At 56.0% G+C, this 24,775-nt stretch overlaps 3 protein-coding genes across 7 annotated transcripts in view; 1 reads left to right on the top strand and 2 right to left on the bottom strand.

The window, feature by feature from the left end:
- Window positions 1-338: 338 nt before the first annotated feature.
- On the top strand, window positions 339-9,893 carry HMGA1 (high mobility group AT-hook 1). 4 transcript variants are annotated; one of them, XM_042800255.1, is made up of 6 exons: window positions 347-436; window positions 679-893; window positions 5,772-5,889; window positions 6,700-6,783; window positions 7,281-7,331; window positions 8,671-9,893. In XM_042800255.1, the coding sequence occupies exons 3-6, from the start codon at window positions 5,788-5,790 to the stop codon at window positions 8,725-8,727; spliced, it is 294 nt and encodes a 97-aa protein (XP_042656189.1). In that variant the 5' UTR covers window positions 347-436; window positions 679-893; window positions 5,772-5,787; the 3' UTR covers window positions 8,728-9,893. The 4 variants fall into 4 exon arrangements, with proteins under 4 accessions (XP_042656191.1, XP_042656190.1, XP_042656188.1 ...); XM_042800257.1 differs by having other exon boundaries at window positions 339-893; window positions 8,674-9,893; XM_042800256.1 differs by having other exon boundaries at window positions 340-893; window positions 6,703-6,783.
- Window positions 9,894-10,280: 387 nt separating this feature from the next.
- Window positions 10,281-12,154, bottom strand: SMIM29 (small integral membrane protein 29). Of its 2 annotated transcripts, XM_042800253.1 has the most exons (5): window positions 12,119-12,154; window positions 11,554-11,711; window positions 11,417-11,442; window positions 11,217-11,322; window positions 10,281-10,715 (listed from the first exon to the last, which is right to left on the bottom strand). In XM_042800253.1, exons 2-5 carry the CDS (start codon window positions 11,662-11,664, stop codon window positions 10,653-10,655), a joined length of 306 nt encoding a protein of 101 aa, XP_042656187.1. In that variant the 5' UTR covers window positions 11,665-11,711; window positions 12,119-12,154; the 3' UTR covers window positions 10,281-10,652. The 2 variants fall into 2 exon arrangements, with proteins under 2 accessions (XP_042656187.1, XP_042656186.1); XM_042800252.1 differs by lacking the exon at window positions 12,119-12,154 and having other exon boundaries at window positions 11,554-11,990.
- A 3,522-nt stretch (window positions 12,155-15,676) lies between these two features.
- NUDT3 (nudix hydrolase 3) overlaps window positions 15,677-24,775 on the bottom strand; it is a 32,890-nt gene continuing 23,791 nt past the window's right edge. Inside the window, exon 5 of the mRNA XM_033009566.2 lies at window positions 15,677-24,405. Coding sequence (XP_032865457.2) covers window positions 24,236-24,405 — 170 coding nt within the window. The 3' untranslated portion in view covers window positions 15,677-24,235. The remainder of the gene's footprint in view (window positions 24,406-24,775) is intronic.

Raw genomic sequence — 24,775 nt, 5'->3', positions numbered from 1 at the left:
CCAGCCCAAAACACCACTGCCCACTCTGCGAGGAGCTGGGGGGTGGAGGGGAGCAGCCGGGGGTTGATTTACTCGGCGGCATCGCGGGGTAACCCGCGCCCCACCCACACCCCACACACCCCCCCCCAACCAGGAGCATCCCCGCAGCATCCCGGGGGGGGGGGGGGGGGGGCAGGGGGGTTCTCCATCTGCCCCCCGGGGGACCGGAGGCTGCGGGGGGGTGGGGGGGAGAGGAGGGGGGAGCAGCCGCCGCCCGCCCGCCGCAGCCCTTTGAACGGACCTATCGCTCCCGGCCCCGCCGCCGCCCGCCCCCGCCGTGATGCAGCCGGGCTCCTCCTCTCCCCGCTCCGCAAGGGCTGGGAGCTCCCCTTAGCCTGTTTGCCCTTATTTAATTTCGAGTGTGATTTTGCTATTTTTAGCAGCTGGATCCCCTCCAGTAAGGCTGGGAGCTCGCTCCTTTTTTATTTCCCCCCCCCCCTCCCCCCTCCTCCCCCCCTCCCTTTCCTATTTTTTTTTTTTTTCCTCGTTCCCTGCAAATGATTTTGACCCAGCTTCCTTCCTCCTGGAGCATTTTTTTTTTTTCTCTCTCTTTATTATTTATATAAATAAGAGGGGGGCCTGGCTGAGCTGTGGATGCGTGTGTGAGTCGCAGCCTCTCTCTCTGCCTTCTCCTTTCAGATCCGCATTTGCGAGCAGCAGCAGCCGCCGGGAGGGGGGGGGTTTAATTCGCTTCACAACACAGACACGCCAGGAAAAAAAAAAAAAAAAAAAAAAGAAAAAAAAAAAAGGAGAAAAAAAAAACAAAAACAAAAACAAAACCAAACCAACCTAAAAAACCAAACCACTCAAAAAAAAACCCACCCCAAGCACCCAGCTCCGAGATCAAGCTGACTGTGAGTGCCGGCCTTCCTCTTTCCTTTCTGCTCCGGGGGGTGCGGGGGGTGGCCGGGGGGTGCTGGGGGGGGGGGGGGGCCGGGATTCTGCTCCCCCTCTCTCCGCATGCTGTGCACGATCGCCCCCGGTTTGCTCTGTATTTGCAAGGACGCGTGTGTGCGTGCGGCGGGCCGGCTCTGCAATGCCTTTTTTGATTATTCTTGTTATTAATTATTGTTATTAATAGGGTGATGCACCTGGCGGGGCTGCGGGGGGGGAGGTGGGGTGGGGGTCCCCGGTGTCGGTCGCTCCCGGCGTGGCGGGACTTTTCCTCCACTTATTCGGTTTCGGGTGATGCAAACGCCCTGCACGGCCCTGGGGGTGCCGCTCCCCCACCCGTGCCCGGGCTCGCAGAGTGCGTGGGGGTCGGTGTAGGGTGCGTGGGGTCGGGACCGTGCTTGGGGAAGGGAGGACCGTGCAAGGTGCGTGGGGCCGCGGGCGGTGCGTGGGATCAGGGACCCGTGCGTGGGGCTGGGCCGGTGCAAGGTGCGTGGGGCCGGTGCAAAGGGCCAGGCCATGCCCGGCTCGCGGCGTGGGGGAGCTGAGGCAGGGGTTGGGGTGTGTGTGGGGTCACACATACGGGTCGGTGCAAAGTTGCAGTGCTGGGGCTCAGCCGCCCCCCAAGACAGCAGCCCACGCTGCTCCCCGCTGCGAGACCGTGGGGCCCCGCACCCCCGGCGGTGGCGGGGGGGGGGGGGGAGGGTGATGCCACACAGAGCTGGCTCCACCCGGGGTTTTATTATGCCCCGCAGGACAGGGGCTTCACAAAGCGTGTGATGGTGCCCTTCCTGCCTCTTTTCTTTCTCCCCCACCTCCCTCCTTCCTTTCTTTTATCACTTCCTTTTATTATGCATGCCCAGGAAGGAAGGGGGGGGTGGACTTTCCTTAATAGCAGGCCGGGGAGGGGGGGGGGGCTTCAAAGCAGCCCCATGGAGGGCTTGTCCTAATGAGGAGCCGCGCACATCCCTTCCCAGCCCTCACCCCTGCGGAACAGGCTCTTCAACTTCTGCTCCACTATTTCTTCCCCTCCTCCCTCTCCCGTCCTCCCTCTGCCAGGAGGTGCGGCCGGGATCCTTCTCTAGCTGCAATCAGGCTAGATTTCCTGGGCGTGAAGAGATTTTTTTTTTTTTTTTTTGTAAGATCTAAGCCACCGCCTATCTCCCTGGTTCTCCTGGGCTGGTTTGTTTAATCTAAGAGTAGGTGGCGGGAGCAGGGGATTTGTGGGGTTATTTGCAGGGAGAGGTGTAAGCCAGCGCGGGCGGGTGGGGGAAGGCAGGAGCAGGCCCAGGGGCAGCAAGGAGCATCGCTCCGAGAGGCCAGGTTGTCTCTTTTGCAACCCAAACAGTTGCTTGGGCTGCTGAGAACGGCCCAGCTCATGTCACAGAGCAGAGGGAGCGATGGGGCTGGGGGAGGAGAGTCCTCCAGCATCCATAGGGCTGGAGAGGGGAGGGGTGTTTCTTCCCCCAACTCCATCGATCGAGAGGCAGATGTAGCCCCCCCACCTCCACACCTTGCAGAGATTTATCCCTCCCAGCCTCAGGGAGCCCAGCAGCCCCCCTGCCCTCGTCTCCGACTGATTCTTCCCTGCATGGAAAGGTTTTTCTCTCTCAGCTGCTTCCTTTCCTCCATGGCAACACAGCTGCTCCCTCCCTCTTTTGATGCGTGCGAGCGGGGCCCGAGCTGCTGCCCGCGGGGTGCCCGGCCCCAGCGCGGGGTGCTCCGGGGGCCAGGCGGGTGCCACTAAGCCGGGGAGCATCGCACCCAGCCAGGGCCGCTCTTGGGAAGATGGGTGCTGGCTGGGGAGGTGCTGGGGTGGGAGAGAGGAGCATCCCCATCTCCCACTCGGGCATCCTCCTCATCCCCCGCTCTGCCAGAGCGGGACATGGAGCCCCCCGGTCCCCTCGGGGTGGTTTTGGCTCTGGAGCCCCTGGGGAGAGCTTGGAGGTGGCGGGGGGGCCGGGGGGATGCGCACGTGCTTTCCCCAGCACCAACAACTTTGCAGCGGCAGGCTCTGGCTGGGGGGGCCATACCCGGTGGCATCCCCACGGCAGCGAGGGTCCCCTCAGCACCCCCAGAGCCGCCGCGTGGGGGCCGTGCCCATCCCCAGTGGGGTGGAGGAGAGCACGGCAGGGTGGGGGCCATACTGGGCCCATCTGTTTCCAGCTCCAGGAGAGGGTACAGCAGGGCTCGGAGGCTGCGTTTCCTCTGGCAAAGATTGATTTTAAAAGAGACAAACCCATCCCAGCCCCCGGTCAGCCGGCCGGCGTTTTTCTTTCCTAAATCTAAACCATACTTTTTTTTTTTTTTTTTTTTTTTTTTGTCTAAGAGACTCCTTGAAGGGCTCTGGGATGCTGTGAGTAATATTTTCGGGCTATTTACACAACAGCATGGTTTCTGTCTCCCAGAAAAAAAAAAAAAAAAGGAATCTGAGGGTGGTTTTTGTTGTTGTTGTTTTGCACTTGTGAGTCACTTCCAGAGGGGAGCGGGAGCTGACGTGTGTTTTTTAAAAAGCCTCGAAGGTCTGAGCACAGGACACATGGCTCCTCGCACCGCACCTCTCGCCCAAGCAGCCATCCTGGCAGTGCTCAGCATCCTTGGGTGGGCTCAGCATCCTTGGGGGGGGGGCTCAGCACCCTGCCAGCCCCCCGCTGCCCCCAGTAGCACTGTCCCGGCAGCTCTAACACCATCCAAATAGAAACCAGTTGCTCAAAACGAAGCGTTATTAACCCTGTAGGCAGAGGTAGGGAGATTGTCTCCGTCCTTGCAAGCAGACCAGGCGCTCAACCCTGTACCTCTGGGAGAAGCCGGGCCGGGGGGCTGCTGTGCTCCGGAGATGTGGGTCAGACCCAGGGCAGGGGTGCAGGGACTGTCCCCAGAGGGAGAACTGGCCCCGGGGGGTTGGGGTTGCATCATCCATCCCAGAGCAATGCTGTGATTTTCTAGCCGAGTCTCCCAGGCAGCTCCGAGCCCCGCGCTTAGGGGCGGCGGGACCTGGACGCTGCTCTCGTGGCCCCATTTCTGCTGGGGAACATCACATCACTGCTCTGAGCAGGTGCCCCCCCCCCCCCACACCCCTCATGGCCATAGTCACCCGACCGAGGAGCAGAGCAGGAGCCCTGCAGCTGGGGTTACCTGTAGGTGCTGGGGCTGTGGTAGCAATCCAGCCTGGAGCCCATCCTCCTGGCTCCTGGGCTGGGAGCTGGGTGTGGAACCGGCCCCACTGCTCTGGAAAAGCAGGTTTTCCCTACGCCCCTGGGGGAAGCATCCAGGTGGAGAGGGGAAAATGGAGCCTTTTCCTCTGTGGGATTTCGCCTTGAGCAAGGAAAGCCGTCCAGCCCTTTGGGACATGCACAGGGGAGGGGACAACCCAGCCTGTCCCTAAACCCAGCCAGGGTGGCAGGGGTGCAGCATCCCGCCCTGGGTGCCGCGGTGCCGGGTGTCAAGGCAGGGTGGGGGGAGCAGGGCTGTGGGAGCCTGCACCATCCCCCCAGGGCCCTAGGACCCCCGTGGGGATGCGCGGAGGCCCCCCCCCCCCCCCCCCGTGCTGTGCCACCACTTGTCCTGTTCCAACTTGCCGGTGCCGACGGTGTGTCTGGGATCCCAAGGACTCCAGATTAAATCTGGAACCGCTCTCCTCCTTTTGAGGAAAGGGGATGGGCTCTGCAGGAGGGCCCGGCCAAGCTGCTGCTCCCCAAATGCCTGCTGGGGACCCCGGGAACTTCCTTAGCACCGGGACACCCGCTAATTCAGCGGGGGGTCCGTGCCATGGGCTTGGGGCAGGATCCTGCCTGGCAGCCGGTTCGTTTTGCTCCCCAGCCGGCGATGAGAGGGTGCAGTTTGCATCCTGGGGAGGGACGAAGCTGCAAACCCACCCTGGGGGAAGGCAGGGAGCGGGGGACGAGTGGGACAGGGAGGTCTGAGCACCCAGAGCCTTACCCAGCCGGCGTCAGAGCAGCAACCGCCACACCATGCTGGTCTTTCAGGCCACGAGAACGGGGAGCAGCCCTGGGGTCCCGCTGCCAGGGGCCGTGTCTGCAGCCTCAGACACGTTGCTCCATCCCCGTGGGTCGGCGCTGGCCCGGGCGCGTTGCACCCGGACATCGTCACAGTGCCCCGGCGGTGCGAGAGGACGTGCGGTGGGGACCGTCGCGGGCCAAAGGTCTGTTTGCAGGAGGGACACGGGTGCAGCAGGGGAGGTTTTGCAGATACCGGCTTTGCAGCAGCGGGAGGGGAGTCCTGCCTGCCCAAGGTGCTCCGCAATGGGCTGGGGGGTGTGTGTGTGTGTGTGTGTGTGTGCCAGAAATACAGGGGGGGAGGTTCTCTTCTAAGCATAACTCTTTGTGATGCTTTTGATTTCTCCCCCGTCGGTCCTGGCAGTGCTCTGGGCACAGGCTGGTCCCTGCTCCGCGCGGAGAGGAGCAGGATGCGGGCAAGCCTCCGGGAAGGGCTGTAATGGGGCAGAAGCTGCTCATCTTGGCTGAATTTTAATTCTAAGAGGCATTGTTAGAGGGAGGACGCTAGTCCTTGTCCACCTCCTGTCCATGCTGGTACCTCACTGGCCACCCCCAGCCCCACAAAGGGGCCAGGCGGCAGTTGGGGGGGCCAAGCATCCTCACCTGGGGGGGATCGGGCATGGCGGGGGGGATCGGGCATGGAGGCGGCCGGGTTGACCCCGTGAGAGGCTCCGGTGGCTCCTCTTGTCCCTCACAGCCCCATGAGTCACTTCTGTGACCACCAGCTCCCGCCTGCCCTGGGGGGAGGGCTGGGGGGAGAGGCATCGGCCAGCGTGGTGAGCCACTGCTGACCGACCTTCCTCCCCCCCTCCCGCTCCTCCTCAGCGCTGCTGGAAGGACGATGAGTGAATCCGGCGCCAAATCCAGCCAGCCCCTGGCCTCCAAGGGGGAGAAGGACGTGTCGGAGAAGAGGGGCCGGGGGCGGCCCAGGAAGAAGCCCCAGGTACGTGGAGTCCCCTGGGAGGAAAGAGGGAGGGGGCACCCCCAGGCTACGGGATGGGGAAAACCCCCCCACACTTGCACCCCAGCAGCACCCCCTGGGCAGGGACAGGGATGCTGATGGGGATGTTCACGGTGCAGCCCCCATTACCTCCCTTCAGGCAGCACCTCCTGGGTCCTCACTGGCAATAAAACCCTCCTGGGGGGGGCCTCACAGCCCCCCCACCCCCAGCCCGGCAGCACCCCAGAGCTCTGGGCCTCCCCTTGCTCCTCCCCAGGCTGCAGCTGAACCTGCCTTTGCAGCCCAGTTATTTAAAGCCCCATTAGCAAAAGCTGCTCAAGGGGATAAGATGCTGTTGGAGCCTTTATAATGCCAACAGCCCGCCCCCCCCCCACCCTCTGCCGCCCTCCCCTGAGGGCAGGTGGGGTTTGTGCACATCCTTTTCCCACAGAAAAGGGGATTTGCTGGTTCCCCAACACTTTGCCCAGGCAGCGGCACTGGCATGAGCTGGGATCTGGGGCTGAGGAACCGGTGGGGACCGTGCGGCTAAGCCGAGCGATTAATGCCAGGGTGGGACAGGTCACGTACGTGCCCGGCTGAAGGACACGCAGGAGCCTATCCCAGTGCAACCAGTGGTCTCAGTACCACACGCAAGAGCATCCTTGCCCTGGCAGGGTCTGCTGGGGAGAACAGGACTCCCAACCCAGAGCATCCTGGGGTGCATTGATACACCGGGAGCTGCTCTGGGCATGCATCCCCTCCTGGGGACCCCTAATCTGCAGTGACACCCCCCCCCCTCTGCTCTCCCTCCAGCAGGAGCCCAGTGAGGCCCCGACCCCCAAGAGACCCCGCGGACGGCCGAAGGGCAGTAAAAACAAGGCCACTCCGAAAGGCAGGGTAGGTGGCTGGGGATGGGGACTGCTTCAGCCAAGCAGCCATGTGCTGGGACAACGGGTCAATTCTGAGCTCAATTATAGACAATTCAGGGCAGATCTACCCCTGGGAGGGGGGTGTCTCGGCGCTGGCCCCCAGGAAAGGGGGTTGGGAGCTGGGGAGCGGGTGTGTCAGCATGTGGACACCCGTGATAAACCTGTTTGCAAAAACACGCGACTCACATCCTGCGCCCACCTTGTGAGTCACGGGGCTGGGGCTGCCCTGGGGCTGGAAGCTGGGGGGGGGGGGGGATGGTGGTGAGGGGGGCCCGGAGCGGGGGCCTGGCTGCAACCCTGGGGCCACCTGGCTGCAGCAGCCCAGGAGATGCCACTGGGGTGATGAATTTGGCAGTCGTGGGTGGGAGGAAGGGGAACACCACCCGCCCCCCGGCAGCATCCCGGGGACAAGGGGACAGCCCCAGCCTGACCAAAAATGTCCTTTTTTTTTTTTTTTTCGGTCAGAAAGCTGCAGTCACACCAGGGAGAAAACCTCGAGGCCGACCCAAAAAATCGGTGAGTGGGTTTTTCCCTCCCTCCTCCATCCTGGCAGAGTGCTGGGCGCCTTAGGGGCACAAGCAGCCCCCCCGGCTGTCCCCACAAGCGTGGGGTACCTATTGCCAGGCTGGAGGAGAGCAGAGCAGTGAGCAAAAAGGGGACAAGGTGCGGCACAACGTGGGCTCCAAACCCAGCCAGACCGTGCCCTGGGTGCTGGCACTGGGGGGGGCTGAGCTGCCCCAGCTCCCCCACCTCCCCGCAGCCCCGGGAAAGGGAGGCAGGAGGCGGCTGGTCGTGCCTCGGTGGCACGCCGGCACACGCCAGCCCGGGTGCTCGCTGCGTCACCGGCGCAGCATTCCTGCAGCCTGCGTGCGCAGCAACCCCCCCACACCCCCCCCCCCCGCACGCTGCAGCCACCCTCTTATTTTGTGCTTTGCCTCCTCCGTTTCATTTTCCACCCCCCCTCTCCACCCGCCTCGGTTTGCAGCCCAGCGGGAGCTCAGGCAGCTGCTGGGCACCCACAAGCATCACCCAGACAGTCGGGAGAAGGTTTCATCTCCCTTCCCAGCGTGCACACCCCCCCTGTCCCCAGCCACTGGGACACCCGAGAGCATCCTCAGCACGCGGCTGCTCAGCCCCACGCGGGGATTTCCCCCTTCAATTCCTTGCGGAGGGCGAGGGGTTGAGACCAGCCAGGGCTGCAAAACAGGGAGGGGGGTCGCACCCTGCAGTCTCCTGCGCTGGGTCTGAACAGCACCGGGGGGCTGTTTTGGGGGCTCCAGGGCAGGGAGCTGGTTCGGAGGGGTGAGACCGAGCCCATCCCATGCCGGCAGGGCCGTGGCAGGGACACGGCGTCCCGCTTTGGCGGCAGCCGCCGGCCGCGGTGGCTTTTTTTTTTATGAATGAAGCGGGAGGAAGCGGGGGCCGGCGCTGACTCACGCTCACACTCAGCCCTGACTCACCGCCGCGTGCGGGGCCACCACGATGCTCACGGCCGCCCGCCCCGGCGTGCGGGGCCAGACACGGACAGGGGGTCCTGCCATCGCCAGCACCCCTCTGGTGCTAACTGGGGACGCGGCAGTGGCGCTGGGGACCGCGGTCTCAACCCTTGCAGGGTGTGCGAGCCCACCCGGCGGGGGGGTTTGGGGGGGTCGTGCGTGTGCTTACCTGGGATTTAACCCATAACGGTTAAACGTGGAGCAAGGGGCTGTCCCCAAATCCAGGAGGGTGCTGGTGCCTCAGTTTCCCCTCATTGCACATGGGGTGGGACGTGCCTGGTCAGCCCTTCGTCCAGGGATGCTGGGGGGTGCCTGCAGCCCCCGGGGCACCCCCCCGACCACTCTCCCTTGCCTCGCAGCAGCAGGACGAGGAGGAGGTGAACATTTCCCAGGAGTCATCCGAGGAAGAGCAGTGAAACCTCCCGAACCGGCGCTACCTCATCACCCGACGGTCCCGCGTCCTCGGCGGCCGGGGGAGAGGGACAGGGAGAAACCCACTGCGCCGCCCTGGCTTTCTCCTCCTCCCTCCTCCCCTCCTTCCTCACCCTCAGACAACGGCAGCACTGGAAAATGGCCCAACCCGGGCGGCCCCAGCAGTGCCCCCGCTCACGGGGTGGGGTGTGGGGGGCACCCACCCCAGCTCCCCCCTTTCCTCAGCGTTGGGTTTTGGGGCAGCCCCGCTGGCCAAGGGGGTGCCTGGCAGAGAGCCGGGGCTGCCCCCCACCCAATGCAGTGATCTCACCCACCCAAACCGGGTGCTGGTTGCCCCCCCACCCCCCCCCCAAAGCACCAGGTTTTGCCCTGGGGCCTCTGCAGGGAAGAGACAGGGGGTCAGCAAAGTTGAGACACCCTCCCCCCCCTGCCAAAAAAAAATGCATTACACCTTTGCTCTGGCCTGCTGCTACCCCAGGCAAACCCCCCCGCGTCCCCCCCAGTCCTGGGCAACTGCACTGTGTGTGGGAGAGCAGCTCCCGTGGTGATGCCGGGGCTCGGTGCCCGTCCCGGGGGTGCCCGAGTGGGGCCGGCTCAGGGTTGCCCTTTCCTCATAGGTTCCGGTATATATATATATATATTAATTTTTTTTTTTAGTACTTTTTTTTTTTGTTTTTTTCCTTTCATTCACAACTACCTCTGGATATTTAAGTTCCACTCTCTGAACTCACAGACATGCTGCTGCTGTGCCGGCTGCCGGGGCACCATTGGCTCCGTGTTTCCTTTTTTGGGGTGTCGCTGGGGGCCGTGGGGTATTCTTTTTCCCTCCCCTTTTTTTGGGCTTTTTTTTTCTTTTTTTTTTTAAAAAATGTTATTTTAAGGTCTAGGCTGCTCTGCTGCTCCAAGGGATAGAGGCTGGCAGGATGGTGGGGTGGGGGGGATCGTGGGTTGCTCCCCCTACCACACCACCCCCCCTGCAGCGGGACCGGAGGTCAGTGCTGGGCGGCCCCAGCGGGAGAAAATTAGGGTTTGGTTTTGGTTTGTTTTGGGGTTTGGTTGGTTTTTTTTTTTTTTTTTTTGGTCCACTGTTAACGACCTTTTGGTTTCCTATTTGCAGTTACTTGAATAAAACATTTTATGGATGTTTGAAGCCTCTGCCCTGGGCTCTGGCTGGGGTCCAGCCCCCCCGCAGTGGGGTGGGAGCAGGTTTTCCCCACGCAGGGAGAGCCCACCAGCACAGAGGTACCTTCTCCACGGGGACATCCGTGACGGTGCCAGCCATCCAGCCATCCTCGGCGGGGACGGACGGGAGCTGACGATGGAAAGAGAAACAGGCAAAACCCCACTGCTCCCACCCCCGAAACTCCCATCCTCAGTGCCTTTTTATCACCAAACCGAGTCACGATGCTGCTGAGGCAGGGAGGTGTGATGCTGGACCCCGCCCCTGCCCCGCTGACATCGAGCTTGGCCCGTGCTCCGGCAGCGCCGGCGCTGCTGAAAACCCTCCCTGCCCGACGCGGGAGGCTCTTGGGCCGAATGCAGAGAAACACATTTATTTGCTCCAGCACCCGCCGCGCTGCTCCTGCCCTCCGCGCCCTGCAAAGCCCCCGCAGCCCGGCTGCTCCCCCTGCCAGGGTGCCAGCCCCAGCCGTCCTGCTCGGTGCATTTTAAGGGGCTGGCGGGGCAGTTCAAGCGAAAAAATGGGCCAAAAGAGGCGCCGAGGTAGGAGATAACCCGTTATCGTCAGTGCTCACGCAGGGTGGGCTCGCTCCCCGGGCAGCGCCCACCAGCATCGCCACGCTCCCGCAGGAGCATCCTGCCCTTCCCAGCAAAGGTGGCAGCGCCGGTGCTGACACCGTCCTCCCTTGGCTCCCGCGGGCAGGATTCGGCCCCAGCTCTCCGGGCAGCATCAGGCTTTCCAGTCCCTGCGTGGGGGCCGGTGGGGCGAGGGCCCCCCCCAGCCGGGCACCACCTGCAAGAGAGAATGTGTCCTCAGCACGCCGGGCAGTTTTGGGAGGGGACAGCGGGTGGCCCCAGACCCCCCACTGGTGCTAAATGGGGGGGGGGGGGGGCGGGCAAAGCAACCCCAAATAGCGTCAAGGTGGGTGGAGAAACCCCCGGCTCGCAGGTACCGGCTGCACAGCCCAACCTTCCCCAAAACCTCTGGATTGTACCCAAACTCTCGCCTGGCTCCCAGAGCCTGGTGCTCCCGTGGGGCAGGTTGACTCTGTGGGTTCTTCCCCCCCGCGGGGGTCAGCACCCCCCTCACGAGCTCCCGAACATGGTGCTGCTTAACACTAATTCTCCATGCCAAAAAAAAAAAAAAAAAAAAAAATAACAACAAACCAAAACAGAAATAGCAATTCCCTGCAGCACCGTGCGTGGCTGGCAAGGCGTCCCCCCACAGCCACCTCACATATAGCTGGTCCTCAAAAACCAAGCTTCTGGCCCCAAAACGCAGCGGCTCACTCACCCGGGTGTCCTCTGCTTCCACCAGCAGCTCCTGCTCGGACTCCTGCAGCTCCTCAGCCGGGTCGTAGCTATACATGGGCAGCAGCCGGTGGCGCAGCCGGTCAAACCTGGCAGGGGGGAGAGTGGTTTGAGCAGTGACAGGTCCAACACCCCCCTCGAAACCTCCCCCCCACGCACCCCCACACCCCCCCATGCACCCACCTCCGCTTCTTCTGGATGTACATCACCTGCAAGGAGAGCAGGGGAAGGCGTGAGTGGGCGCGGGGCTCTGGATGGTGTTTTGACACCCCCCCACTTCCCCGCCCCCCCCCCCCCCAGCCCTGTGCCCACCCACTCACCGCGGCCAGGAGGGCGCCGAGGAGGGTGACGAGGAGGAAGGGTCCCAGGACGTAGCCCACCAGCGAGTCACCCGCAGTGCCCGGGGCCGTGGGGGCCGTGGCGTTGCTCATGGCCCAGCACCGGCTCCTCTCCGCATGAGGGGGGGGCCCACGGGTGTCTGTGAACCCACAACCGCCCCGGTAACAACCCCCGGGGCCGGTACACGCACCCCGGGCGGGATGATGCTCCCCGGGACACGGCAAAGGGGTGCCCGGCCCCTGGGGAGCCCCACTCGGGGCCTGCCGGAGTGTGTGTGTGTGTGGAGGGGGGGGTCACCCCCCCGCCTCCCCGCAGCGCTGGGGTTCGGGGGGCTCCGCCTCCACGAGCAGCAGGACGGGAGTTGGGGGACACGACCCACGGGCGAGGGCCGGCGGCATCCCCTCCCCCCCCAAAACCGTACGCGGCGCCCCTCCCCCTTCCCTAATTCAGACACTCCCCCCCCATCCCCCCCCAGCACCTCAGTCGTGCCCCCCCCCACCCACCCCCACCCCGCGCATCCCCACGCGCGGCCCCGCCCCGCCCCACCTGCGCGCGCCGCGCACCGCCCGCACCCGGAACCCGCGCGGCGCGTGATGGGCGGGGCGCGGGTGGGCGGTGAAAGGGGCGGGGCTTGGAAGGGGGGGGCGTGGGCGGTGGCAGAGCGCGGCCGGTAGGGGGCAGCAGAGACCGGGCGGGGGGGGGGGGGGCGGAGGGGGAGCGGCGGGTGAGGGAGAACGGGCGAAAAGGGGAAAGGGCAAGGAAAAACCGGAAAAAATGGAAAAATGCAAAACAGGGGGAGGGAGGGAGGGAAAAAAAACGGGAAGAAAAGAGAAAAGGGAGGGAAAGGACACGGGGGGGCACAGGGAGGGGTGGGGGGAGAGATAGAGGAGCAGGGGGGTGCACAGCTGGGGGCACAGAGAGGGATGGATGGGTGATGGACAGATGGACGGATGGTGGACGGACGGATGGGTGCACACCAGGGTGGGTGGGTGTGTCCCTACACTGATGGACGGACAGAGGGATGGGCAGATGGATGGATGGATGGACAGATGGATGGATGGATGGACAGAGGGATGGATGGATGGATGGATGGACAGAGGGAGGGATGGATGGATGGAAGGATGGATGGATGGATGGATGGATGGATGGATGGATGGATGGATGGATGGATGGATGGATGGATGGATGGACGGAGGGATGGATGGATGGAGGGATGGATGGATGGATGGATGGATGGATGGACGGAGGGATGGATGGATGGATGGATGGATGGATGGATGGATGGATGGATGGATGGACGGAGGGATGGAGATGTAGACACAGGTCGAGGTGACAGCCCCGCGGGAGCAGGGGCAGGCCGGGGTCCCAGTGGGTGCCCTGGGTCCCCTCCCAGTCTGGGGGCTGGTGCTGTGGCTGATGCCCCCGGGCAGGGGCTGCCGAGGTGCCGCGGGTGGGTGCAGCCCCGGGGTGGGGGCAGTGTCCCAGCCCTGATCCCCGGCCGCAGGGCTAATCCGCTTTGCCCGCACGGGGACCAGATGGCCCCGCTAACTGGGTCAGGCGGAAGCAGGGGACACTGGGGAGCAAGGAACCCCGGTTTGCTTCCTGATAGCTAAAGAAAAATAAGAATCAAGTGAAATGAGGTGGAAGAGAGGAGCATGGGAATGGTGGAGCTGAGGGGACACGGCCCCCGGTGTCCCCACAAAGCACCAAGAGCGGTGGGATGGCAGCGCTGGGGAAAAAACAGTTCCTGCTCTGCAAAACCCTGGGGTGAAGCGTCCCAGAGAGAAGCCACCAGCCACGGTCCTCCTCCTCCTGCTTCTACCATCCGCCTGTACCGCCTGCCCTCACCCCCTGCCCAGCCCACCCCAGGTTATTTTCACCCCCTGGTCCCTGCACCAGCCCCAGGACAGGGCTCGGGGACGCGCTGATGCACCATGGCCGCAGGGGACTGGGGACACGGGAGTGGAGGTGCCCTCAGCCACACGTGGTGTGGAGTGGGGGATGCCAGAGCCCCTCGCAAAGGGTGGGAAGGGGTTGGGGTGACGTGTCCCCACACTGAGGGATCCCCCAGCCCAGAAAAGGGCACCAGTTGCCCTGAGAGCCCCTGACCCTTGCTGTTCCCAGTGTCCCATTTTCCCCAGTGGTCCCACTGGCCCTGGCAGCCCTGCTCTCCCCTCGCTGACCCAAACAGCCTTCCCAAACCAGCCACAGCCTCAGCACCCGCCCCCCCGGCCCCCCACATTCCCCAGCCACGGAGCTGGAGGAACATCACCTCCACCCTAGCACCCATCTCACCGCAGGGCTTTGGTACCGGGGCGGGGGGAGGAGGCAGATCTTGGGGGTCAACGCTGGCGTGAGGGGTCTGGGGGAGCCTCACACCCTGAGTGGGGCAACACCCCTGTGTGAGCAGCAGCAGTTCTCCTTGCAGCCCGTCCTCATCCCCTCCTTCATGCCCAAAGGGGTCGGGATCTGGCCGGCACCGCTGCTAAGGGGGGAAACACAGAGTGGGGCTGCACCCCCCAGCACCCTCCAGTCACGGCAGGAGCTGGCCACGGCGGTGGGAGCGCATCCACACCCCGTGGGCTTCCCGCTCCGCCGCCACCCGCCGCTGCCCATCCCCTCCCAGCCCGGCGCTGCCGTGCTGCGGCTAAAAATAAATCCAGCAATTTCTAGGAAAGTTCCTTAGAGAGAGCAAGCGAGCGGGGGCTGGCGGGAGCGCACTACCAGCCCGGCCAGGCTGGAGGAGCCTGCGGGGGCCTGGGGGAAGCGGGGTGCTTTGGGAACAGACCAGGGGAGTCACCAAGCCCCTCTGCATTGCCAGAGGCAGCCCTCGACACTTGCAGTATCCCCCAATCCCAGGTGAATATTTTTTCTCCATCCACCACTGCCCAGAGCATCCAGATGGGGAAAAATGGGAGTCGAGGCTGTGGCAGCACAGGGGCTGCTCCTCCTCGGGGAAATCTCCCCGTTACTTAACCCCAGGGTGGGGGAAAGATGCTGGTGGGCTGAGGGGCAGCACTGCCACCCATCCTGGGAATTTCACCTTTGCGACTGGAGTGGGAAGGGGATCAGCCAGAGGTGGCAAATTTTTAGCAGGCAATGAGAGCTAGAATAGTGCCACAGGGTATTTCTCCTCCAAAACCTGCTCTGAGAGACATCAGCCTCCTCTTCTCTGCTGCTCAGCCCCCAGCAGATAATTGGGGACAGCTTTGCTGAGCCACTAAGCTCCAGTTTAAACAGTTAAGCACAAGTGGCTGGATTTCCAGCCAGCACATCCCTCCGGCTGCTCACCCAGACAGAAATACCCATGGTGGGGGAAGCACCGCTGCCCATCCCCACAGAGGCACAGCCTGCTCCAGCTCTGCCTCGCCACTCGCCTGTGAAGGCATTAACTCTGCCGTCAGCAGAGATTCATTTTAGCCTCAGCTCCACGCCGCAGCTGTGAACGTGAGGGCATTGTGCACAAGCCCGTGTCTTTTCCCTCGTTGCAATAATGCGGTGGAGGAGGAGCCCGGCTGCATTCAGATCCCAAAGGGAATTTGCAAAGACGGGGAGTGGGAGATGGATCTCCAAACCAGGACACGTTCACTTCACAGATAAACGCAAGAGCTCCCATGGCTGGATTCACAGCCTCGCCGCTGCGATCGGGCTGCACGTCAGTGGATCCTGCCCAGCGTTTTGTTTCACATCCCAAAAGGAGAAGAAACCCCCATCTCAGCTGAGCGAGGGTCAGAGCCCTGGAGCTGGGCAAAGCCGGTTCATTCTCCCCCAGCTGCAAGGCAAATCTGCGGCACTGGTGCAGCAGCAGAGCCTGGACCCCAAATTGGGGAGAAACGGGGGTGTTTGGGGTAAAGGACCACTCCGAGAGGCCGCGTTGGGCACCCGTGGGGACACGAGCCACCCTGGCACAGCTCTCCCCACAGCACATCTCGACATCAGGCTGTTGGCAACATCCTTCCAAATTTTCTTCTTCAGACTGTAAAGGTACCGAGCCACTTCAGGGAGGGCTTTCTCCTCCAGTGAGACTTTATGGACCAATCTCCAAGTTCATGTACGAGGGTAATGGCACCGGGAAGAAGAGAGACCACGCAGAAAGCAGAGCCGTGTGTGAAATACTGGCGTGTTTATTGGTTGGCACTAGATTACAGCCTACACTCTTGTCAAACTTGCATCCATGAATTTTTTTTTTTTTTTTTTTTTTTAAAGACAGTGATGACCTCCCTCTCACACACAACTCAAACAGAGGAAACACCTTGAGAAGGGAACCAGACTGGCAGCGGCCGTACATCAGCGCAGCTTCACGCCGTCTCAGCATCTGGCTCAAAACACGCCAACGACTCATTGCAGAAGAGGGACGGGGGTTTGTAACGACACCAGAGCTGAGCGTGAAGCGGACAGAGCCCTCCGGTCTTTCTGGAAACACTATGGATGAAAAGGTCAGAATTATGTAGGTATACACTATACCTGCCAGACTAAGCAGGAGCAAGAGAGCACCTGCATTATTTGTAGGCTCAAACTAAGATGTGAACATCAAAGAAAACAAAATGTGTTTTCTACTAAATGCATTTGACTTTGAACAAATGTGTCGTAAGTAAGAACAAGTCCAAGTCAGTAAGAAAAAGCATCAGCTGAAATGCTAGATTTCCAAAGTGCCCTTGCAGTTGTAAAGTGTTTTTGCAAATCATTTCAATTTAATATATCATAAAAAACAACACATTAACTTTACCAGAAGATTAGAAACACAAAGCACTGGAGTGAGGAACAGAAATCTGCAGCCAGAAAAATAAACCAAAAGAGATTTAGGGAATTGCAAGACCAAAACCACCTAGAATTCACAGAGAAATTAGTATTTGTTACTCATGATTCAATGAAAATCACTGACAATCTCAGGCTTCTTTTAACCCTAAGAAATTAGTAAATTTGTTCTCTCCACCAGTTTTCCTCCTCTGAACTCCCTGACATCTCCATGTGAAAGCTGGGCAGCAGCAGCAGCAGGACCAGGAGCCTCCGCTGAGACGCGCCGGCCGACACCACCACGTCACGCGGGAGCGGGACACCCCGGGAGGTCACTCACCGCGCCCTGCTGCTGCCATCGACCCCCCCACCCCGGGCCTGGACGCTTGAATGACTTGGAAAATTATCTGCAAGGTTTAAAACCCCATTTTCCAGCGGGACCGCTCGCACCGGCGCTGCCAAGGGGGGTGGGAGTGGGTCGGTACCTGGAGCGGTAGCAAAGTCCTCGGTCGCGGAGGCGAATTCAAACGTCCCAGCTCAGACACGAGCAGAAGAGTCGGTCAAAGCCCCGCAGCTTTCATCTTGGAGGTATCTCGGTTCGCTAAGGAATGGAAAGGCCTGAGGTGGATATGCTCCTACCCACGGACACCCAGCTCGTGCCAGGCGTGGGGTGATGAACCCCGGTTGTTTGTCCCACTGCCAGGCACACGCGTGGAGGGGGTTTGGGATTCGGCTCTCCCGGCTTGGGGGTGCTCCCGGGGAGTCGCTGGCACAGAGAGTTTGTGAAAAGACTGAGCAGAAAATGCAAAGTGATCGTTCCAGATCTTCTGATTTAATAAATAGAAAAAAGGACGTACAGCAAGTTCAGCAAACACTCTTGGACCTCCCAAGGTTAATGTCTGAGGCAATTCTAGAGCCGATTTCTCAAGTATAACTTCAAAATTCTCACTTATCCACCAAAAAAAAAGAAAAAAAAGAAAAAAAAAAAAACCCTATCAACTAGCACCAAAAAGAGATTTTATAAATCTCCTAAATACATCTTCAATCCAGTTAAGTGTTCTTTTTCACCCATCTACACCTCTCTCAATTATGTACAGACCTCATGACACTATACCCAGTAAAACACTACAGGTATCTACACACCACCTCCCACCCCTGAAGCCGAGAGCCCTCTCTAACTGTATTAAATTCATTCTACCACTGAGAAAAGTGAGGATCATATATACATACAGGTATGTTATAGTCTCCAACACCGAGACAAGATGCAAGCATCCACCAGAAGCAAGGTGACCCGCATCCCCAGGCTGGGATGTAGCCTGTAGCCACTAGATGATGCTGTCTTATTAAGCACTAAGATCAGAGCCAGGAGGGAAAACACATTTAAAAGCAGGACCAGAGCAGTGAGTGAATTACCCAAAGTTCTTGAGTGTCTTTAGAAGATAAAAGCTCTTCACACCAACGAGCAGCTCAAACAACTCCATTTCTTGCTGCGAGTTTGGCTAAAGAGACCGACAGATTTTGATCCCCTCCCCAGAATCGGCACCAGCTGTAGCTTCCACTGTGGGAAAATTATGTATTCAAACCTAACTTTCACAAACTCCCAGATCACCCACGTTTGCTTTTACTGGATGCTTTGCACAGGTACAAACATTGCATCTGGCTGCCTGAAAAGCACAAAACATTATCAATTTGGGATAAAACAGTGTTTGTAAGAACAAGCAAGAAAATCTAGAGTTGTTACAATTGGGAGAGGCGAACATTTGATCTGTGCAGATTCAAATATTTTGCTCTTCTGGAGCAATCAGTGCATTGGAAAATGGTGAACACATTTTCTGCATGGAAAAGTTGAGGCAGAGACCCGAAGTTCAGGCTAGATCTGGGAAAGGAACTGAGGATTCCTGACATTCCCTACCCACATTTTCAGCCACCGAATACTTTGTCTGCACAGGGGAAAAAGCAATACTAGCAGATTCCAATCCCTCTTAATTTTTCAGTTTATAGAATTTGCTTTAAGGCACATTGAAGGTCACGCCGAATTGAATTGCCTTCTTGCTCAACAAAAATCTGGGAAGTGCACACAATGTCTATCTGCTGAGTGAAAAAGCTGATGTGAATGCTTAAATTGCGGTTCCTTTCCAGCCCCCAACCCCTGCTCTTACCTTCCTCCACAGCAGCGAGACCGAAGGCCACCAGCAGAGGAAATGCCGCAGGTTGTTCGGGTGCAACCCACCCGGGACAGGCTCTGCTCCTTCCCCACCAGCACCACTCAGCAGTTTTATTTCACAGCACAGCCATTAGAGAACAGACCTGCCTTGCTAAGCTGGAACAAGATCAACCTAAGAAGGAACCGTGTCCCCAGAATGGAAGAAAAAGGGAACATAATCCCAAAGGATGTAATTTAAAAAAATGCAGAGACAGCACATGCATTCACCTGTCCGTGCCACCTTCCTACAGCAAAGCAAGGCAAGAGATGTTATCTGAGGAGAGCCTGGCTGGGCTCGCTTTACCTGTAAATCTAATAGTTTCTTATAGTGTAACGTACACAGAACTCAATCAAATCACAGCAGGTTTACTATCAAGAACCAAAGGCCACTCCCAATTATTTCTTGCACCTTACTGTACTGAATGTGAGCAAGGGACGGGGGAAAGAAACAGCAAGACTTTAACACGCCAGGTATACTCTCCCCATCTGATCCACGCAGCAGCTTAAAAAAACGCATTATGCAGTGCCTCTCTATTAAAGCCTCTATTTTTATCTCCTTCCATTTGGTTTTCATTACAGTTACTGGCTAATGGAGTTTTATCAATAATACCAGTCTATGACTTTAGCTCTGTTTAACAGCATTAAACACAAACAAGTGAGCTGACTGACCATCAGCAACTTCCAAATTATCTTTTTGCTACAGGTGATGCAACTGCCCCTACACTTACCAAACAGCCTCCTTCCAATACTCACTCTTTGACAGATTCATCTCAAGATATTTCAGCTGTAAAACTACTCAGAGGCTACAAACCTCGTTCTGAGAGGTCGAAACCACACGCAAGTAATATTTACCCTGTCCAGTGCTCATGGCACAGCAGCCAGTGAACAAGACTGCCATCATGTCCTGCACCCTCTCAGCTGTCACCACCTCAGTCCCGAAGAGTTTTTACAGTTCGAAGTCTAACGCATTTTCAATTTGAAAAAAATATCTCATTTTTAGTTTGCAAAGCAGCCATTAACTCGAAGGAATGTTTTGCCAAATGGTATACCTGGAGAGGCAAATGCCAAACGCTCGTACTGACAAGAAATCCCTGCAGTTCTGAGCAAGGGTTTGCTGAGCTCTGCCAGAGCAGCTCTGGCTAACCCTGCAAGAGCACAAAACAGCTCGGGAAGTGCTGGTAAGAAGGAGAAACACTCTGCAAAGATAAAGGAGGAACAAGCCTCCCCTGGCTTTATCACAATACCGAGTTTCTCTATCGCCAATGAACTACTGTCTAGAATTAAATAATCCATCTTTGTGAAGCGACCAAAAGTACTTTAATAGCACTGAATGCTAGATTTCAGGGAGAATGGAAAAAAAAAAAAACCAAAACAACTTTTCACTCTTCTCTAGGCATCTCCCAGGAAAGGTGTCACCTCCCGGGCCCAGCAGTGTCGTTTCCCAGCCTCCCACAGCCGCCCCAACACCAGCACGCACAGCCCTGCCACACGCCTGTTAAACACAGGGAAAGATTCAGCAAGCAGAAAATGGTACGTTACTTCTAACTGAAAAAATGTGCTTCCTTTTGAAACGTTCCTTTGAAAAGCCTCAGCATGAGCAAAGTCAAATTTGACACCCAAAACCCATCTAACAGCAACCACTTCAAGAAAAAGGTGCCATACATTTTCTACCACACGCGATTTCTAAACTGACATTAACGGATGCATCGAAATCCCTGTTCCACCAGACCAAAGCCTTATTTGAGAAAGATCTCCTAGAGCTCGACAGGTATGATTTCAGCTCCACTAAGTTTAATTACACTTGGCACTCTTCTGCAGAGGGACATGCACCTGCCTCTTGAGTTTTGCTCATCAGTTAAGGACATCAGAAAGGTACGGGATCTGACAAATCCTGCTGGAAGAACCAAGCAGCAGCTGCTGGAGACACTGATACCCCAGGGGTGACTTTTTTTTTTTTTTTCCTGCTCCCATATTAGAGTCAACAAATGCCAGGACTCTCCCCAGCATCAGCTTAAACCACCAGCTAACATTTATCCTGCCACAGCAGTAATCCAAGCTGGTCTGTCAAACACTTCTCGTGACAGAGATCCAGATTTCCGTAAGTATTTTGCGGTTTAAAAGATCATCACACTAAGCAGTCGTGTCTGCGTGCTGAATGCACTTCTCACATTAAGGTCTCAAACACGTTTAAAAATCCAGATGGCAGAATGCAATCTGCTATATGAGGATTTCTAATTTTGACAATACCAGAGGAAGTGAATGAATGCTGAAGAGCAGGAATTGCTCAGAGAACCTCCCTGTGCTGAGCAGCGAGTCTCCCTCTTTCTCTTACTTCATCACTCAGCTTGCAACCCTGAGATGACACTTAGGTGCATAGAGAAATCCAGTACTTGAGTGTTTCAAGGGCCCATAATTTTCCCCCTCTTCCTCACTGCAGGCAGACTTGCTTTGTGATGTATCAAGAGTGAGGTGTCCCTGTATATACTGCAAATACATGTATGAAAAGCAGCAAGGGAAAAAGTAATCTTACTAGCAAAATGACTCTACCCCTCAGAAGTTGCAGAGGGCACTGCAAGTTTTTCATGACATCCCAGAGTTCAGGTGTGTCACAAGGTAATTAACGATAGCCCCTCTGAGGTGGATACTGTGCATCATCAACACCCCTGGCATTTATCCCAAACCAGATTTCAAAGAACCAAGACAAGCGTCAGAAACCTGCAACTTGAGTGTGACTTGACATGGTTGCTGCAAACTTTCAGGATGTCTCAGTGAAGCATTCGTATTCCTCTGTTTTACCTACAAACACATCACTGCCAAGTATGATGGAAAATAAGCTGAAAGCCAAACTAAGAACATTATTCTTCAATGGGAAGCTGAGACACTTTGTAATGCTCCATTTAAGGGGTCAGGCTAGACACTACATTGTCTGAGGTAAGAATCCCACTATCTCCAACACTAGGCTCAATATAGCACCAGTTTTAGCAACGCTGGAAGTCTGAGTCTAATCCTACAGGGTTTTTTAGCAGTTGGTCATAACAGCAGCCCTAAGCAGTTTAATCAAGCAGGCACTAGTCTTTACTGCGAAACCCAGAGCACGCGCCGTCCTTGGAACAACTCTTTTGTCACTAATAAAGGTAGTTTGATTGTCGGTCCCGAACCAATTTAACATCATTTTGGATAAAATCATTTAAACTGCTAGGGCACACAACTATACCAGTTACTAGAGAAGAACCTCAGATGCTGAGGAAGACGGGAATTCGTGTGGTGCAGGGAGAGATTCACAGGACTAAGGCCCATTTTGAAATCCACGTCTGTTGAGTAAAGGCTATTTCTACCCCAGGAGCTATTTCCAGTTAAGAAGGCATATTATCAGCCATTTGATGTTATTGTGTTAACAGCATCAATTCATGCCACATTAAAACACTTTCTTGGCACAATTTATTTTTCTGACCCAAACAAATAAGCCATTAGCAAGTCATTAACAATATTCTACCCTAAACTGTCAGTTTAACAGCCCTGTAAAAACATTTTTAGTTTAAAAAGAAAAGTGTGTATGCTGTTGATATTAAAACTGCAGTTACCCTTTCAGGAGTACCAGCTGTTTTGTTGCAAACCTTTTTCAACACACTAATCTGTACAGGAAAGACAAAAACACAATTGAAGGCAGTAGATGGCTGTGCTAGGTGCCACTCACAGCTCGGTAACAGCAGACTGTCTGAATTTCTTGTACACTTCCAGATACAATATTCAAGCCCTTTTGAGAGTTTGGTTCAGGCCGATCAGCACAGAGTAAGAAAGTATTGTACATTCGTCTCTAAGTTGAAGTGAACTGAACTGGTGTAATTTAGGCTCAATTCCAGATGCTCAGTTTCAAGCTACTTCTTGAATAATGCCTCTCAGCTTTTTCTTATGCATGGTTTTTCATGTTAGTGATCACTGGCACTGCTTTTGGCCTTGCTACTCCACACTGATGAAAGCAAGGAGAACAAGTAAAGGAACAGAATAGGATCTTAAAATGAACAGCTTCTTGCCAAACCAGCAAGGATACCATTCCCCCTTGTCCCAGGCTCCATGGATATTTCTATTAGATTTTCATATTGTAAGTGCTTCTCGGGAACAGAGAAAACTCTGGAACAGTGAGTATTTATTAGAATATTTTTTGTTAAATAAAGAGGAGGAAAAAAAAAAAAAGAAAAAAAAAAAAAAAAAAGAGTACTGCAGATTTAATTTCACATCTTGGCTATGCTCCGACAAAGGAGAAGTTACTGCATTCAGCAACTACTTCTTGTCCCAAGCCAGGGATTAATTAATGCCCCTCCCAAAACTTGTACCTGTCCCAACCCACCCCCCAGCCCCAACCCTTCCCACTTTATTTCCCAACTAGACAACACTGTTGGCAAATCAAGACAGCATGAAACTTACATCAGTAAAAACAACAACAAAAAAAAATAATAATGTGAAGCGTGCCAATGCATCAGGGGAACTACCCTATTAAACGGTGTACTTCTCTAACTAGCAATTCTGCTCAGGAGTCAGCTGTACCTTTCACAGAGGGAGAGTTTAAACATTTTGAGCGTGCTCCATGGTGCAACTGTAAGTGCTGCAGAACCACAGGACAAGAGATTGAACACCTGAATTTTTCCCCCAGGACTTCTTTTCAGGGACACACATGGTTATCCAACCGAGGGTTCATGCAGTAACACTCAGTAATTACAATCCGACGCTTTAGCACAAATTACAAGTATCCAGTTCAGCACGGTATAAGGCATGTGGACAAGAAGAGACATCAGCAGAACACAGCAGGATCAGCAGAACAGCATTGGTGATCGACGCTCCAGTTTGTCAGACTTTGACCCCACTTCGAATCCCCAATTCCTACCACAGACAATGAAATTCAGTTTCTATCGTAGCATTTCTGAGGCTATTTATTTTTGGCCAAGTGTTAGAAGACCAACTCCTTTTTGTTTCATTTTGATGTAAATGCAGAAACATTGGCGGAAGCTGTAGGAGAAGCAAGGGAGCAGCAGGGATGTCTGCAGGTGATCAAAACTCTGCCCTCAACTTCAAGTGTCACTGCACTAAATCAGGAGATACTGAATGGGGAGTAAACTGGCCCAGCCACTAGCACTGTCACAGAACGTGTATTTTTTAAAAAACAGAACAAAAGGCAAACAGATTAATTATGAACCCTTCTTTTCAGAAGCAAACAAGGATTAAAAAAATTCCCACAAAATTAAAATGTTAGATTCTCCATCTAAAAAAAGTTTATACATATGTGCTGAAAGTGACCACCACGCAGGTCTGAACAGCACCTTACAGTACAGACTAAGACTTAAAGAGCTGATCTCACATTTGAAGTCTCTCAATTAAAAAAAAAAAAAAAAAAAAGTGGCTATGGCTGGGATGACACAAACGGGACACTTCAGAACACAAGGCAGAGGCGAAACTGGCAGCCTCGCTCGCCAGCCCATGGAAGCGGTGTAACGGGAAAGGGGCACTTCATGCACAAAATGTATTTTACAAAATACATATCCAAAAAAGCAAAAAAAGCCAACAAAAAAAAAATCCCACCTTGCACTAAACTGCAGCACTCTTAACACTTGCTCTGCCACAGGCTGCTGCCCATGCCTTGTTTGATAGAGGAGGCATGTGAAAAAGGGGAGAGGGGAGGGAAATCCATGTTTCAGTCTTTTTCTCAAAATTTCTCTCATAGGGGATGTCTTCAGTCATCTGATGTCAGACACGGAGCTCTCAGAGTACGTCGTGGTCATGACAGGAGTGCCGTTGTTTGCCAAACAACCTTGCCTCAAGGTTTCAAAATATGAAGCCTGCACTGGTTTATGATACTGCAGAACTTTTATGGCATCTTCTATCTTAAACCATTCCCTTTTCCTTCCTGTGGGTAAAAAGAAAAATCAGTAGATGCAACAAAACAACGCTATCCTATGTTTAAACATTACTGTTGATTAGCTTTCAATCATTATCACATGCACTAATGCTGCAACAACAATTTGTGTAGCAAAGCATCAGTTCAAAAGACACTGGGAAATTTTCTCTTGGGTTTCTCTGATCTCGAGGTCCATCTACTCCGAACACCATACTGACAGCCCCTCTACCCCCACAACCAGGTATCTGTTTAGGGTAGTACATCCACTGTCCAAGCAAACCGGTATTGCCTGTCCCAATTTAAAACAAATAAAACAAACCCCCCATGTTTATTTTGCTATTTCTGCAATTTCTGTTCAAGTCTTCATACACAGCCTGAG

Source organism: Tyto alba, unplaced genomic scaffold, assembly GCF_018691265.1.
Source record: "Tyto alba isolate M040663 unplaced genomic scaffold, T.alba_DEE_v4.0 Super-Scaffold_30, whole genome shotgun sequence".
In the NCBI taxonomy this organism is placed as follows: Eukaryota; Metazoa; Chordata; class Aves; order Strigiformes; family Tytonidae; genus Tyto; species Tyto alba.
Note: the sequence above shows the minus strand (reverse complement) of the source record. Positions and strands in the feature narration are given on the sequence as shown.

Coding starts and splice junctions, on each gene's coding strand:
- HMGA1 (XM_042800254.1), top strand. CDS start 5,788: ATGAGTGAATCCGGCGCCAAATCCAGCCAGCCCCTGGCCTCCAAGGGG. Junction 5,890..6,699: donor GGCCCAGGAAGAAGCCCCAG/GTACGTGGAGTC, acceptor CTCTCCCTCCAG/CAGGAGCCCAGTGAGGCCCC. Junction 6,784..7,280: donor AGGCCACTCCGAAAGGCAGG/GTAGGTGGCTGG, acceptor TTTTTCGGTCAG/AAAGCTGCAGTCACACCAGG.
- SMIM29 (XM_042800253.1), bottom strand. CDS start 11,664: ATGAGCAACGCCACGGCCCCCACGGCCCCGGGCACTGCGGGTGACTCG. Junction 11,443..11,553: donor TCGGCGCCCTCCTGGCCGCG/GTGAGTGGGTGG, acceptor CTCTCCTTGCAG/GTGATGTACATCCAGAAGAA. Junction 11,323..11,416: donor TACATCCAGAAGAAGCGGAG/GTGGGTGCATGG, acceptor CCCCCCTGCCAG/GTTTGACCGGCTGCGCCACC.